The sequence below is a fragment of the Athalia rosae genome, chromosome 5 (assembly GCF_917208135.1).
Source record: "Athalia rosae chromosome 5, iyAthRosa1.1, whole genome shotgun sequence".
Taxonomy (NCBI): domain Eukaryota; kingdom Metazoa; phylum Arthropoda; class Insecta; order Hymenoptera; family Athaliidae; genus Athalia; species Athalia rosae.
Genome location: NC_064030.1, coordinates 4,673,747 through 4,691,102, shown reverse-complemented (window position 1 = coordinate 4,691,102; position 17,356 = coordinate 4,673,747). Strand labels below are relative to the sequence as shown.

Sequence of the window (17,356 nt, the reverse complement as noted above, 5' to 3'; positions counted from 1 at the left end):
CTGGACTTCCCCTGTTCATCAGGGGGAGTCCAGGGACCCGTCCCCTGGGACTGCGCGGCCTCCCACCGCCCCCGGGGTCCCAGGGGACCCAGTCCCCGAGGACTTGTCTCCGGGGATTCGGTATCCCCGCTGGAGGGGATGCCATATCCAAGGGGACATGTCCTCGGGACTGGTCTTCGGGGACGCAAGTTCCCCCAGGGACACGTCCCCGGAGATGCGGTATCCCCGCTGGAGGGGATGCCGTGTCTTTGGGGGCGTGGCCTTGGGGGAATAAGCGTCCTCGAAAATCCCGGGAAAAGGAGGTCCCAAGCGGACACTTTGTTTTTCGTTTCTCTAGAGAAATCAAGAAAACGAGTGACCGCTTGGGACCTCCTTTTCCCGGGATTTTCGAGGACGCTTATTCCCCCAAGGCCACGCCCCCAAAGACACGGCATCCCCTCCAGCGGGGATACCGCATCTCCGGGGACGTGTCCCTGGGGGAACTTGCGTCCCCGAAGACCAGTCCCGAGGACATGTCCCTCGGGATATGGCATCCCCTCCAGCGGGGATACCGAATCCCCGGAGACAAGTCCTCGGGGACTGGGTCCCCTGGGACCCTGGGGGCGGTGGGAGACCGCGCAGTCCCAGGGGACGGGTCCCTGGACTCCCCCTGATGAACAGGGGAAGTCCAGGGGGTCATAAATGCGGCGACAGCATCTCCGAGTACCTGAAATATACGAAAAGTGCATTAATAATGACGTAATATAAGTCTACATTATTACCAATATGATATTCTATGTCAAAATATTAGTTTAATGTTATATTATATTATCTGTTAATATATTACTGCCAATGTAATTTTACAATATATTACATTGAATATATTTTCATAGCATACTCTAACTTATATCATACTGATACTTATTTCATACCTGCAAACGAATTGTGCGATGCCATGTAACTCCTGCCCTTCGTGATTGGAAGTTGAATAAGTACTGCGATGAACTAGGCACCGTGATGACTGATTGAAAGTCTGGAAAAAATGTCATATAAGAAATAAAATGAAATTGTAAACCTGAACCTAAGATTTATTAATAAATTTGTTCACGATATAACGGCGGAGATCATTTCTAAACCTTTGATAAATTCCCAAATCCTATGGATAGACAAATTATAGTGTTCGAACGCGAGGACCACTATCCCGCACTTGAGATCATCATAATGTAATGAGTACTAATACGGAAGTTCATTAACGAGTGATTATTACACCTAATTGTCCGAAATCCAGATCCAGATACCCAAGATTGCAGAATATAAATAATCTTTCTCACCTCAAAAAAACGGTAAGCCTATAGCCTTAGGATTTTCTCAAAATTTGAGAAAAAATTCAATAATTTTTTTTATGGAGTTTCCTATCCTATTTCTATGTATTTTGATCTCAAGAATCTAAATTTGAAAGTTAAAACGATCTATCTTTAAAATTGACCGAGTTATCGCCAGTTTATCGGTCAAAAATGTAAAAAATCGAGGATATCTCGATGGGATTTATTCCTAACTCAATTTAATCGACGTATTCGTATTCCTCGTGCAAAAATACACAAGAAAAGTGTCCTGCAATCGATTTTAGGAATACTTCACATTTTGACCCGAAAAAACGGTAAGCCTATAGCCTTAGGATTTTCTCAAAATTTGAGACAAAATTCAATAATTTTTTTTATGGAGTTTTCCATGCTATTCCTATGTATTTTGATCTCAGGAATCTAAATTTGAAAGTTAAAACGATCTATCTTTAAAATTGACCGAGTTATCGCCAGTTTATCGGTCAAAAATGTAAAAAATCGAGGATATCTCGATGGGATTTATTCCTAACTCAATTTAATCGACGTATTCGTATTCCTCGTGCAAAAATACAATGGAAAAGTGTCCTGCAATCGATTTTAGGAATACTTCACATTTTGACCCGAAAAAACGGTAAGCCTATAGCCTTAGGATTTTCTCAAAATTTGAGACAAAATTCAATAATTTTTTTCATGAAGTTTCCCATGCTATTCCTATGTATTTTGATCTCAGGAATCTAAATTTGAAAGTTAAAACGATCTATCTTTAAAATTGACCGAGTTATCGCCAGTTTATCGGTCAAAAATGTAAAAAATCGAGGATATCTCGATGGGATTTATTCCTAACTCAATTTAATCGACGTATTCGTATTCCTCGTGCAAAAATACACAAGAAAAGTGTCCTGCAATCGATTTTAGGAATACTTCACATTTTGACCCGAAAAAACGGTAAGCCTATAGCCTTAGGATTTTCTCAAAATTTGAGACAAAATTCAATAATTTTTTTTATGGAGTTTTCCATGCTATTCCTATGTATTTTGATCTCAGGAATCTAAATTTGAAAGTTAAAACGATCTATCTTTAAAATTGACCGAGTTATCGCCAGTTTATCGGTCAAAAATGTAAAAAATCGAGGATATCTCGATGGGATTTATTCCTAACTCAATTTAATCGACGTATTCGTATTCCTCGTGCAAAAATACAATGGAAAAGTGTCCTGCAATCGATTTTAGGAATACTTCACATTTTGACCCGAAAAAACGGTAAGCCTATAGCCTTAGGATTTTCTCAAAATTTGAGACAAAATTCAATAATTTTTTTTATGGAGTTTTCCATGCTATTCCTATGTATTTTGATCTCAGGAATCTAAATTTGAAAGTTAAAACGATCTATCTTTAAAATTGACCGAGTTATCGCCAGTTTATCGGTCAAAAATGTAAAAAATCGAGGATATCTCGATGGGATTTATTCCTAACTCAATTTAATCGACGTATTCGTATTCCTCGTGCAAAAATACAATGGAAAAGTGTCCTGCAATCGATTTTAGGAATACTTCACATTTTGACCCGAAAAAACGGTAAGCCTATAGCCTTAGGATTTTCTCAAAATTTGAGACAAAATTCAATAATTTTTTTCATGAAGTTTCCCATGCTATTCCTATGTATTTTGATCTCAGGAATCTAAATTTGAAAGTTAAAACGATCTATCTTTAAAATTGACCGAGTTATCGCCAGTTTATCGGTCAAAAATGTAAAAAATCGAGGATATCTCGATGGGATTTATTCCTAACTCAATTTAATCGACGTATTCGTATTCCTCGTGCAAAAATACACAAGAAAAGTGTCCTGCAATCGATTTTAGGAATACTTCACATTTTGACCCGAAAAAACGGTAAGCCTATAGCCTTAGGATTTTCTCAAAATTTGAGACAAAATTCAATAATTTTTTTTATGGAGTTTTCCATGCTATTCCTATGTATTTTGATCTCAGGAATCTAAATTTGAAAGTTAAAACGATCTATCTTTAAAATTGACCGAGTTATCGCCAGTTTATCGGTCAAAAATGTAAAAAATCGAGGATATCTCGATGGGATTTATTCCTAACTCAATTTAATCGACGTATTCGTATTCCTCGTGCAAAAATACAATGGAAAAGTGTCCTGCAATTGATTTTAGGAATACTTCACATTTTGACCCGAAAAAACGGTAAGCCTATAGCCTTAGGATTTTCTCAAAATTTGAGACAAAATTCAATAATTTTTTTCATGAAGTTTCCCATGCTATTCCTATGTATTTTGATCTCAGGAATCTAAATTTGAAAGTTAAAACGATCTATCTTTAAAATTGACCGAGTTATCGCCAGTTTATCGGTCAAAAATGTAAAAAATCGAGGATATCTCGATGGGATTTATTCCTAACTCAATTTAATCGACGTATTCGTATTCCTCGTGCAAAAATACACAAGAAAAGTGTCCTGCAATCGATTTTAGGAATACTTCACATTTTGACCCGAAAAAACGGTAAGCCTATAGCCTTAGGATTTTCTCAAAATTTGAGACAAAATTCAATAATTTTTTTTATGGAGTTTTCCATGCTATTCCTATGTATTTTGATCTCAGGAATCTAAATTTGAAAGTTAAAACGATCTATCTTTAAAATTGACCGAGTTATCGCCAGTTTATCGGTCAAAAATGTAAAAAATCGAGGATATCTCGATGGGATTTATTCCTAACTCAATTTAATCGACGTATTCGTATTCCTCGTGCAAAAATACAATGGAAAAGTGTCCTGCAATCGATTTTAGGAATACTTCACATTTTGACCCGAAAAAACGGTAAGCCTATAGCCTTAGGATTTTCTCAAAATTTGAGACAAAATTCAATAATTTTTTTTATGGAGTTTTCCATGCTATTCCTATGTATTTTGATCTCAGGAATCTAAATTTGAAAGTTAAAACGATCTATCTTTAAAATTGACCGAGTTATCGCCAGTTTATCGGTCAAAAATGTAAAAAATCGAGGATATCTCGATGGGATTTATTCCTAACTCAATTTAATCGACGTATTCGTATTCCTCGTGCAAAAATACAATGGAAAAGTGTCCTGCAATCGATTTTAGGAATACTTCACATTTTGACCCGAAAAAACGGTAAGCCTATAGCCTTAGGATTTTCTCAAAATTTGAGACAAAATTCAATAATTTTTTTTATGGAGTTTTCCATGCTATTCCTATGTATTTTGATCTCAGGAATCTAAATTTGAAAGTTAAAACGATCTATCTTTAAAATTGACCGAGTTATCGCCAGTTTATCGGTCAAAAATGTAAAAAATCGAGGATATCTCGATGGGATTTATTCCTAACTCAATTTAATCGACGTATTCGTATTCCTCGTGCAAAAATACAATGGAAAAGTGTCCTGCAATCGATTTTAGGAATACTTCACATTTTGACCCGAAAAAACGGTAAGCCTATAGCCTTAGGATTTTCTCAAAATTTGAGACAAAATTCAATAATTTTTTTCATGAAGTTTCCCATGCTATTCCTATGTATTTTGATCTCAGGAATCTGAATTTGAAAGTTAAAACGATCTATCTTTAAAATTGACCGAGTTATCGCCAGTTTATCGGTCAAAAATGTAAAAAATCGAGGATATCTCGATGGGATTTATTCCTAACTCAATTTAATCGACGTATTCGTATTCCTCGTGCAAAAATACACAAGAAAAGTGTCCTGCAATCGATTTTAGGAATACTTCACATTTTGACCCGAAAAAACGGTAAGCCTATAGCCTTAGGATTTTCTCAAAATTTGAGACAAAATTCAATAATTTTTTTTATGGAGTTTTCCATGCTATTCCTATGTATTTTGATCTCAGGAATCTAAATTTGAAAGTTAAAACGATCTATCTTTAAAATTGACCGAGTTATCGCCAGTTTATCGGTCAAAAATGTAAAAAATCGAGGATATCTCGATGGGATTTATTCCTAACTCAATTTAATCGACGTATTCGTATTCCTCGTGCAAAAATACAATGGAAAAGTGTCCTGCAATCGATTTTAGGAATACTTCACATTTTGACCCGAAAAAACGGTAAGCCTATAGCCTTAGGATTTTCTCAAAATTTGAGACAAAATTCAATAATTTTTTTCATGAAGTTTCCCATGCTATTCCTATGTATTTTGATCTCAGGAATCTAAATTTGAAAGTTAAAACGATCTATCTTTAAAATTGACCGAGTTATCGCCAGTTTATCGGTCAAAAATGTAAAAAATCGAGGATATCTCGATGGGATTTATTCCTAACTCAATTTAATCGACGTATTCGTATTCCTCGTGCAAAAATACACAAGAAAAGTGTCCTGCAATCGATTTTAGGAATACTTCACATTTTGACCCGAAAAAACGGTAAGCCTATAGCCTTAGGATTTTCTCAAAATTTGAGACAAAATTCAATAATTTTTTTTATGGAGTTTTCCATGCTATTCCTATGTATTTTGATCTCAGGAATCTGAATTTGAAAGTTAAAACGATCTATCTTTAAAATTGACCGAGTTATCGCCAGTTTATCGGTCAAAAATGTAAAAAATCGAGGATATCTCGATGGGATTTATTCCTAACTCAATTTAATCGACGTATTCGTATTCCTCGTGCAAAAATACACAAGAAAAGTGTCCTGCAATCGATTTTAGGAATACTTCACATTTTGACCCGAAAAAACGGTAAGCCTATAGCCTTAGGATTTTCTCAAAATTTGAGACAAAATTCAATAATTTTTTTTATGGAGTTTTCCATGCTATTCCTATGTATTTTGATCTCAGGAATCTAAATTTGAAAGTTAAAACGATCTATCTTTAAAATTGACCGAGTTATCGCCAGTTTATCGGTCAAAAATGTAAAAAATCGAGGATATCTCGATGGGATTTATTCCTAACTCAATTTAATCGACGTATTCGTATTCCTCGTGCAAAAATACAATGGAAAAGTGTCCTGCAATCGATTTTAGGAATACTTCACATTTTGACCCGAAAAAACGGTAAGCCTATAGCCTTAGGATTTTCTCAAAATTTGAGACAAAATTCAATAATTTTTTTTATGGAGTTTTCCATGCTATTCCTATGTATTTTGATCTCAGGAATCTAAATTTGAAAGTTAAAACGATCTATCTTTAAAATTGACCGAGTTATCGCCAGTTTATCGGTCAAAAATGTAAAAAATCGAGGATATCTCGATGGGATTTATTCCTAACTCAATTTAATCGACGTATTCGTATTCCTCGTGCAAAAATACAATGGAAAAGTGTCCTGCAATCGATTTTAGGAATACTTCACATTTTGACCCGAAAAAACGGTAAGCCTATAGCCTTAGGATTTTCTCAAAATTTGAGACAAAATTCAATAATTTTTTTCATGAAGTTTCCCATGCTATTCCTATGTATTTTGATCTCAGGAATCTAAATTTGAAAGTTAAAACGATCTATCTTTAAAATTGACCGAGTTATCGCCAGTTTATCGGTCAAAAATGTAAAAAATCGAGGATATCTCGATGGGATTCATTCCTAACTCAATTTAATCGACGTATTCGTATTCCTCGTGCAAAAATACAATGGAAAAGTGTCCCGCAATTGATTTTAGGAATACTTCACATTTTGACCCGAAAAAACGGTAAGCCTATAGCCTTAGGATTTTCTCAAAATTTGAGACAAAATTCAATAATTTTTTTATGGAGTTTTCCATGCTATTCCTATGTATTTTGATCTCAGGAATCTAAATTTGAAAGTTAAAACGATCTATCTTTAAAATTGACCGAGTTATCGCCAGTTTATCGGTCAAAAATGTAAAAAATCGAGGATATCTCGATGGGATTTATTCCTAACTCAATTTAATCGACGTATGCGTATTCCTCGTGCAAAAATACAATGGAAAAGTGTCCTGCAATCGATTTTAGAAATACTTCACATTTTTACCCGAAAAAACGGTAAGCCTATAGCCTTAGGATTTTCTCAAAATTTGAGACAAAATTCAATAATTTTTTTCATGAAGTTTCCCATGCTATTCCTATGTATTTTGATCTCAGGAATCTAAATTTGAAAGTTAAAACGATCTATCTTTAAAATTGACCGAGTTATCGCCAGTTTATCGGTCAAAAATGTAAAAAATCGAGGATATCTCGATAGGATTTATTCCTCACTCAATTTAATCGACGTATTCGTATTCCTCGTGCAAAAATACAATAGAAAAGTGTCCTGCATTTCATTTCAGAAGTACGTCGATCTCAATCTCTCTCATCGTAGAGTTCAATCGTTACTCAAAACCCATCAAAATTCCACGTTCCCGTCGCATTATCACGAGCTCAAATTCTTTGGAACGAATTGCTGACCGATCGGGAGCCCGGACATGCGATGATCACGGTAAAAAAATTATGCTCACCAGTGCTCGTGGACAAATCTTCGAGTTACGGAGTTCACGAAATTTCCAATGATATAGGTCTTACAGTAGCTACCGATTGTCAAGCAATTTTTTAAAATATGTAGATCGAACGGAACACTCCTTCCCGAGTGACTGCTCAATCAAAACTGGACTCTGGACTCATGGTGAACAAAACATATGGCGCAGCAGTAACCGCGTACTATTCCATTGCTAATCCTCACCCAAATATATCGATGTCTCTCTCTCCTCGCTAGCTTCTTCTATGTTTTCTCAAAGGATGTGTACGTACGCGCTACCATCGATGTCGCTCCTGACGACCGCGTCGCTTCGGCTGCTAAGGCCATACTGCCGTTGCCTCGAAAAAGGATCTACGTACGAGACGCTGCAATGATCGAATACCGAATTGCATATTCACAATTGACTGTTTCGAGATTGCTTGGAATTTTCCGGAAACCTTTTTTCATGAAAAACTAAACGGCGGTGTGAGAGCTTCATTTTTCAAAGTCTTTGTTTTTCTGCTAATCATTCCGCGAATTTATCAATGGAAAATCTTTTGCCTTGGATTAATCAAGTATTAATTGGAATTTACGTCGGACAAATAAAAATCACGAAATTCCAAAGACTGTGAGCCTGTTATTTTCCTCGATTCTCGACCAAAAGTCAACTCCTCTCTCATGAGGTGTGGTTCCATGTGAGGTTCACGTGGTAGTTGTACGGAAGAAACAAAAATATTTCAAATTAATTACTCCCTCATACTGGTCTATTATTTATTTACAAATCAGTACCACAAAAAAATGTTCAGTCTTAAACTAGTGAAGGAAACCAATCTTTCTTCATTATTATTGTTTCATACATTTGTAATTGAGAAATAGTCGTACTGTTTGAAATCTATTCTCTGTAATATTAACGCATCATCGACTTGTTACATAATCAATAACATTTACAAATAACTTCTTTTCTAATCCTTCTCAAGCCCACACACTAATTTTACGGGTTTACAAATTGAGCTGCACGTGATAAACGAAGAAGCGAATCATCAGTTCTTCTCATGTCCTAACCGATAGTGTCGCTAGGGGATGAAGAGCAACATAAATCATGCTTCGTGTATTCAATGCGATACTTTTGACAAAAAACCATTCGAGGTCCGTTTGACGCGAAATTAACGTGCAGAATTCCGAGTCATGTGACTAAATTATGAATGTACTATATTTTCGAAACATAACATAATAGTAAGATTATAACATATATCTATGGATGACCACCTACCAAATGAGTGAAGCTATATGCAAATATTTCAAACAATCAATATCCTACTACAAAATATATATCAGTCGATTTTAATTCTGCAATACCAGGGGTAGCAGTTGACTGTATTTTGTGAATTAATACCTACAGTTCGATACATTTAATAATGGTAGACGTTATTCTCTTCTCTGTCACGCAGATGATGTCAGAGTCAATCTGTTACATACAATAAAAGTATTCCCAGGAATAAAATTGGAAAGGATTCTGACGAGTGATTGTTATCATAATAAACTTTTAAGCCAAAAAGTATAAATGAAATTTGGCACTTGTTCCGAATGACATTTTAGGAATTGATTATATGCATTGTCAAGTAAAGAAAAATTTGGGAGGTAATAAATAGAGTATGAAATTATGAGATATTAGTAATGACAAGGATATAAGTAATAGTAATGATATTAAAGTGTAACTGACGAAATAAAGAAAACTGCCCAGAATTATGCATCTCGATGTTTTCTAACACAAAGCTCCGACGATCGACAACGGTAATGCGACTAATTTCAAAAATCTTTGGATATCCGATGAATCCTTTCGATGATTATTATTATTACGTAACGTTGCTAAACAAAAGACAAAAAAAAAAATGTAAAGACAAATTGAAATGGACAAAAGAAGGCAATCGAATGACTATTAGCAGGATTATTCGGCTTTCCTCTTCTCTTCCTTGAAACCGTGACCAGCTTTGTCAAAAGCCATTATTTTCAAAGTGATGTAGCCGAGAAAGAGAAGTGCGGACATTAAGAATATATAACCGGGCGGATATTTACCGAATAACATAACACTAAAAATACCAACAATTTGAGATGCGAGTACCAATAAGGCGAAGTAAACGGCCAAAGTAAGAAGTAACGGTGTCCTTTTTCGTCCCTGAGGTTTGAACTTTGAGAATTTCACAACGATATTTTCGTCGACGTCGCTGTCGCTGGCTGTTTTTGGAGTCTCCTCTGTCTTTCGCAACTTTGCGAAGGCCTGGTACGATCTCGATAGACCTTGCGGGTCAAGATTCTTCAGCAAAACTTGTTGTAAGTTGATAACGAAACGGACGGAATTTCTGACCGGGTATGTTTCAAGTATCGTTTGTAACATGCTCTGGAAGATCATCGAGAAATTGTGCATCATTATGATGAATTGACGATGCAGCTTCTGCACCGCAGGATGAGACTTGGAATTTCCAAACGAGTATAGCAGATACGGGAACAGATTCAAATTCTGGCAGCAATGACGTAGGCGTTGCATCGAAGCGTGTCGGAATAAAAGTGGAGGTCCGCTCGATTTTCCGTCTATGGATGAAAAAAATCAAAACCTCAGATAAGAAAAACCGATATCACACACGTATGCTTTATTTGTACAATACCAAAAAATAAAAACCGCAACGTGCAATGTGCAAAGATAACCGCATGACCCGATATATAGAAAGCGTGAAATCTTACTTCAAATGAAATTGCAACAGATGAATAATAATATATTACTGCAGTTTTGTACTCTAATTATGAACGATATGACCACGTCCGTACGAATCAAAAATTCAAATTTTTTTAACTTGGCTGCAACATTCCCGTATTCACAGCATAAAAGAAAAAATCTTAATACTACTATCAGTGCTCCAACACATTGCACAGAAGTTCGGTAAATCCATAATTTCTCTGGAATGTATTAATTATGCATGCATAATCTACTACTGGTTACACATTCATATGGCAAAAAATGTTCCGCGATTCCGCAAAAGCTGAAGGGCGATTATATTCAAGGAACAAAAAATAAATATAAACAAGTTCTCGTATAATAATTTTGCAAGGTTATTGTTAATTTATTAATATATCTAATCAAGTAATAACGCACACCTAGGTGTTATTCTCATTCGACTAGTGAAGATCTACTTTCAACATCGTGAGGTGAATATGTAACATTCGTTGAATGCATGCATTTTTTGTAGCTTCAACATGCTAATTACACGCAAGTCAATATAATTAAAAAGTATAACGAGTTTTCGTAATAAAATCAATTATACATCAATAACTATCAATGAAGACAGCAGAAATCGGTATCGGGCACTTCGGTATTTCTTATATATTTTTACTCTATTCTTGTTAGCACCAAACGTGCGTAGTATTAATATTCGAATTTGAAATATGTAGTTATCGAATAGCACGATGACGCATTACGAGGTAATTATAGGTATCTCAATAAGAACTCACCTTTGAACATGCCTGAAACACGACGTACCAACGTCGATCGCTGTTTAACGATCGGCGTCGACTGCTTCACCGATTCCATGCTCTCGCTCATGATGAATTTTTCCTGTTAATTCTTGCGGTCCACCAGCGCGGAATCAGTTTCTTATGGTTATTGCTATATTCTATTTGTTCCTTTGATTTTTCTTCTTCCTTATTTTGTTCCTCTTGCGTTCAGAAATTATTATACTATTATTTTAGTCGTTGCGATCGATCATATATGAGCACTGATGTAAGTAGCTGGTAATCCTTTGCCTGTAAAACCAAAAAATAAAATCAATGTATAACGGAATTATAAAAACAACAGATTTTAGCAAAACTATTTATATCAGCAATGACTGTAAAGAAAGAGTTTCACGGAATACTGGAATACGCTATCATATACACTAATATCTCGGAAATGTAATGACGAATGGGGAAAAACAGGGCGGCAATTCGATATCGAGAGACTCGGGCAGAGTCTCGCGCCAAGTACACGTTAAAAAGTACGATCGTATATATGATCAATATATGAACACAACGTACTTGCTTATTTTCATGGATAAATTTGAAAGCCAATACATCGGTCGATTTCTAATTCTATGTTATATTTTCACGAAGGTCGTAACTCAGGGATAACCGATTCCGATTTAATTATTCTCCAAACTCAATATCCATGAATTTTCAGAGTAGTCCTTCGCCATGTTAATCATTGCCTGGTTAACGAGTATTAACACGAGTGGCGATCAGAGCCGCGTACCGAGTGAAATGTCGTGGTAAAAATCAACGAAAAGAATTTATTTTTTATTTTTATTTTTTTTTTATTCACTATTTTTTTTAATCAAAAAGAATTTCATACTTCAGATAACTCTTAACCCAAGATACACGGGGGTATGGTCATAGTCTGAGACAACCAGTGAGTTTATTCCACAGTCACAGAAATTCTGTAATTGATGCCGATGCTGAGAGGACTTCGATTATATATTGAACAAGTTTCTACCGCGTTCCAACACATACAGTCGACGTTATACATATATACGTAACAAGATATCTATCTGCATTTTTACAGAGTAGATAATATACTTGTACATATCTATGTAAATGAAGATGCATGCAAATGCATTTTTCAATTAAATCAAGTTCAAGATCAATTTCAGTCAAGTTCACGAAGATCTCGAGTCAACTGTACAAGTATAATAAAAAAAAGTCATGAAAAACTAACGCGACGACAGAAAAAAAAGTATATATCTTCGTGTATACATGTATCCGGCTGTGGTCAATACATCACGCGTATGCTTGAACTGGTCATAATACAAAATATTCAAATCATTTAACAGCACATGCGATTACCATGTGACTGAAATCATTTTTAGGGTTACAAGTTCGCCGCAATGATTAGTAATCTTGCATCACGCTACATTTTTTTTTCTTTTTCCTTTTCTGATTTTTTTTTTTTTTATCATCGGTTTTGCATTCGCAAGTATGTCAAAGTTGCGAACATTCGAATCCGGATGCTAATCATCAGGTGGGTAATTTTAGAAACCGTTAATTTTTCCGACCTGCTCTGGCAATATTTCGCAGGTAATTTTCTAATTCTTTTCTTGTCGCATTATAATATGAATACTAATCTGCAAAATTTTGCAATGCCCACTTGTATTTTTATACTGGTGACATCAGAAAGCGCTTTTTAATTGATATCACAAAATAAAGTTCAAAAAAATTCTTTTTCTCTGCGATCTTTTTTACCATAGGATGCTAAAGGCGATGCGGGACGATTTTTCGTGAAAAAATTGAACGTTTTCGAACAGGTTGTTCACCCAGCCGAAATTGAATTAAATTTTTATTCCCACATTCGCATAGTAGTAATTTTGAGAACATTAAAACGTGAGTAAATTATTGAGTATAAAATCCGTAACGATCACGCTATATAGCGCGAATACGCGGAGATGTCGCCCATTTTGAAAAACAATCGACCTACGACGCTGCAGAGGAAGTTCTCCTTATACAAATATAACGCTAACGAATATTGACGAAGTTTTTAACGCAAATAATGTGAGCTAATAAATAACTAATTGTAGTTATTAATTATGATTAACAGGATCGAGGGGAGCGGCGAATACGTCATTGAACAAACACTGGCCGCTATGTCTGCAGCAGACATCGAGAACCATTTTATTAAATTATCGGAAACCTAACAGGAATATCATCGTCCAGAAATATATCAATACTTGTAATGATAACTATTATTGTCAAGCATTAGTCGTAATCAACGGTTATTGAAGTAATACAAAAGAAATGTAGCAGAATAAAAATGAAAAAATGAACACAAAATAAAAAACGTCTTACTCACCTTTGTACAAAATATACAGTGTTGAATTATTTACAAGGGGCGTCCCCGGAAAATTATAAAAATGTTCCATAAAAATGGTTTTCATTTATTTGTCTAACTATACTTTTTATAAAGATTGAAGACTATAGGAAATTTACGAAATATGCCCATCCTTCGAGTAGGCTCTTTTGGGTGATATCTGCGTTGATACTGAACTACGCTCTTGCACGGAATCCAAACAACTGACAGACAGAGCATGGATTAGACACCCACGCAAGCGTCGATAAATCCATACTCTCTTTCCATTGGCCAAAAGAGCGGAGTCCCTCTCTTATTCTCCAATGCAGAGTGCTTACCGTTGAAAGTATACGAAGAATTACTTCCAACGTTACTTCAGTCACGTAGCTACTATAATTATTTCGGACTCCTATCTCACTCCTCGTGCTGAGGCCTTCGCCGGAAAAAAAAAGCTCAAACACAAATGAACGATGATTAAAATTATCGAATAATATTCGATGGAGTCTGCTCAGACTTTTGGTTTCGATTTATTTTTTCAGTTACAGCAAAATTTTAAAAAATGTCGACAACCGCTGACCGTCTTTCGTTTCCATTTGGGCACCGCATACCTCCAGCACCGGGTCTACACGTGGTTCTATAGACGAAAATATACCTGGGGCTCAGGTACGGCTCCAAAATATCGACGGTGGAGACTTTACGACGGAATTCCAACGGAAGAAATTTGAAAATCAAATACGACTCATCGTAAGAGGGGAGTTGGGCTTTTCCGCGAGCTCCATAAGTATAAACGGCTGTCCATTTTCAAAACGAAGCCTAATTATCCTTCGGGTATACATATATCGGGGTTAAGCCAAAGTCGAAAGTTGAAAACACCTATTTTCAGGACAATAATTTCGACTGATTAATCCACCTACGTACACATTTAATCAAGAGTTATCGAAACGTATATTGTTAAATGATTGTGTATCGATGACGGGCGTTGTTATAGATCCTATGATTTATCATTCAAGGATCATCAACAGCGATCACGATCGATGCGAAAATATATATACCTACTCACAATCAGTCTGGTTATTTTCCGTTGGTAGATATATTGCACTGCGGTGCACGCGCTGCAGCTGCAGAGTTATTTCTTTTTCCAGATCTCAGCTGAATACTTGAATCATTTTTTCTTTCCCTTTTTTTTTCTCATGCATACGTTCAAAACTAACAACGATCACGTTGAGGATCTGGTGGATTTTCTAAAAATACGCATTTATGCCGCTTCTTCTGTAATCTCATTTCTCAAGGAATCAATTTCAGCGCATCAAGAGCGTCGAATTTTTCGACAATTCACTGCCGGCAAGTTGACCGAATGATTGACTCCCATATCGAGTGTGCGATTGAAAAACTGTACCGCACAATTTTCGATTGAACATAAACTAATGACGATGACGTATTTAATAAATACGGTGGTAATATTTATATACACCCATTTGAATTTATATCTAAAACTGCACCCTATCTTACCGCTGTAAAGAGAATAAGAAGCACGTGGTTCGGCAGTGGGGATCCCATGTAACACGCGTTGAAAACGTGATCGGAGTCTGAACATTCGCCTATAGTGTTTGTCTGGAATTTTATTATAACGTATACCGGGGTACGAGGAGTTTTAGGAGAGCATAGAGGAGCGGACATTAGTATACGGCCTTCTCGCCTCGTGTTTAGGCTCGTGTATGTTCACTATCAGAGGAGGTTGTTCAACGATCGGAGTTTCCTTTCGAAGGGTCCAATACCCCGACCGTTTACCAGAATTTCCGTCAACGTTTCGATCCGAACAAATAACGCTCTCGTACCGTACCGCGATGCCTCACACTATTCCTGGAGAAAACTATCGCGGTGCGAACCGTGTAGGAGACCAACGCATCCCGTGTACGTTATACCTATACACGCGCGCACGGCACACCTACAGAAACGAGATCTCACGCATCTTTTGGTCCATGCCACGGGTTTTCCGCCGAGTTATTTTTAACCGTCGGAATTGCGGGCTCTGTATTTGTTTGACAACAATGCCACGCACTGCCAAGCTTTATTTTCTACTCAAGTGGCAAAAGGTCGGTGGCATTTGGTTCGGAGCTGCGATATTCCAAATTGTAAAACGGTTTTTTGTTCTCACGTTCGCACGCGGGTTTTTTTTTTTATAAGAAATCTAGGCACGTTTTGCGTACGCGTACGACCCAGAGACGGTAAAAACAACGATGATTTGCGAAAATGTTAAAATTATTTCGTAGATAAGCGCATGCACCCGTTCCCCAATATTTATCGATTCACGCGTTGTTTGTGAAAAAACATAACGCATTGTCTCGGACGGATTTTATTTTTTTTTCCTATTTTTTTACTCTCTGAAACGTCTGCAGCAGCGGGGGTGTCTACTGGAGCTGATAATGCCCTGTACGCGTTCGGACTTTGTACCAGAGAACGATTAATCGGCCTGATTGCATCAAATTTACTACGTCAGCTGCACCTTTTGGAAATGGCGTTGCAGTAACGGTGTCGTTATCAGACACACGACGGAAGTTGAGCCGAGAAAAATATAATATTGGTAAATTATTGAATTAATTAGTTAATGTGTTACTGCCGAACAATTGATTCGACCCAAAGGTCAACATATTTCATCTGTTTGTGAGTACGAGTGAATCAGCAAAGTCTGCAATTTTCAGATCTTCATTCTCCATTGGTGTAACCTTGCGAATTTAGTGGCACGCAATGCGACGCGAAGCTACTGAAAATTTCGCACGCGGGTCGGCCGATGAGCTGCTCATTCCCCCGGGTGCGTGTACGTTGAGCTAAAAGTGCGTGCAACAAGGCGCATGTGAACTTACCTACATAATCTATGCCAAAGTTACCGATTGAAAAATAGCTCTTGCTGCGTTCTACCTACCGATGAAAAATAAAACAAATTCTACTTCACAGCGTTCATCGGCCTCACCCGTAGAACCTTTCCTAATGCATCGGAGTCACGATCATTCAACGTGTCTGATATAATTATAGATCGTGGCATTATACCGCATCGAATTGGTTATCTAATGAATACGAGTATTTTTCCCGAATCATAATTCGAGCAGCTAATTTATAGATATTATTTTTCAAAATTAGATCGACTCGATGTCTTTTGAGATACACATGCAGCATACCACTGGAATGATTTCAACGAATGATCGTTGCGACATATCATTTCTTCCTAATATGATACCGTATTCAGACAGCGGCTATGAATCGTAGAAATTGGAATCGTCTAACGAGTGGGCGCATGAACAGACTTTTTATCAACCAGACTGATAGTGTACTTATGTGTATATGTCGACTTTTGAGCAAACAGAGTTAAAAATATTACTATGATAACTCTATTTACCAGCGACAAGTTTGAATTACTTTTATTTGTTAGTCACGTGTACGTACTTGTTAATTATCATTTAAAATACGAATGAAAATATTGTATACTCACATAATGCACGTTGAAATTTTGCAAAAATGTTTCCCGACAGCAGCATCTGTTATTCGGGGATTTTAAATTTATTTTATAAATTAACTCTCAACTTTCTGTCAATAATCATTGTACGTTTAATAGAATACTGCAAAAATAAAGAAAATTAATTCGCATTTATTTTCGCACTGTAAATACTATTCGAAATTGAACCTCGTGTCGCTCACTTGACGAGATTTATCAGCTGAGTTATTAATTGGGAATAATACTATTTCTCAAAATATCGCAAATGTGG

The 17,356-nt window shown here is 36.4% G+C and overlaps 1 protein-coding gene and 1 long non-coding RNA gene across 4 annotated transcripts; both read right to left on the bottom strand.

Moving 5' to 3' along the window:
- Positions 1 to 650: 650 nt before the first annotated feature.
- Positions 651 to 7,933, bottom strand: LOC112694826. Its single transcript, XR_007278424.1, has 3 exons — positions 7,740 to 7,933; positions 912 to 1,012; positions 651 to 706 (listed from the first exon to the last, which is right to left on the bottom strand). It is a non-coding gene; the product is annotated as an uncharacterized LOC112694826 (long non-coding RNA).
- A 559-nt stretch (positions 7,934 to 8,492) lies between these two features.
- Positions 8,493 to 13,836, bottom strand: LOC105689185. Of its 3 annotated transcripts, none has more exons than XM_012406025.3 (3): positions 13,602 to 13,836; positions 11,237 to 11,527; positions 8,493 to 10,321 (listed from the first exon to the last, which is right to left on the bottom strand). In XM_012406025.3, exons 2-3 carry the CDS (start codon positions 11,325 to 11,327, stop codon positions 9,681 to 9,683), a joined length of 732 nt encoding a protein of 243 aa, XP_012261448.2. In that variant the 5' UTR covers positions 11,328 to 11,527; positions 13,602 to 13,836; the 3' UTR covers positions 8,493 to 9,680. The 3 variants fall into 3 exon arrangements, with proteins under 3 accessions (XP_012261448.2, XP_012261450.2, XP_012261449.2); XM_012406027.3 differs by lacking the exon at positions 13,602 to 13,836 and adding an exon at positions 12,111 to 12,266; XM_012406026.2 differs by lacking the exon at positions 13,602 to 13,836 and adding an exon at positions 11,798 to 12,104.
- Between the last annotated feature and the right edge of the window lie 3,520 nt (positions 13,837 to 17,356).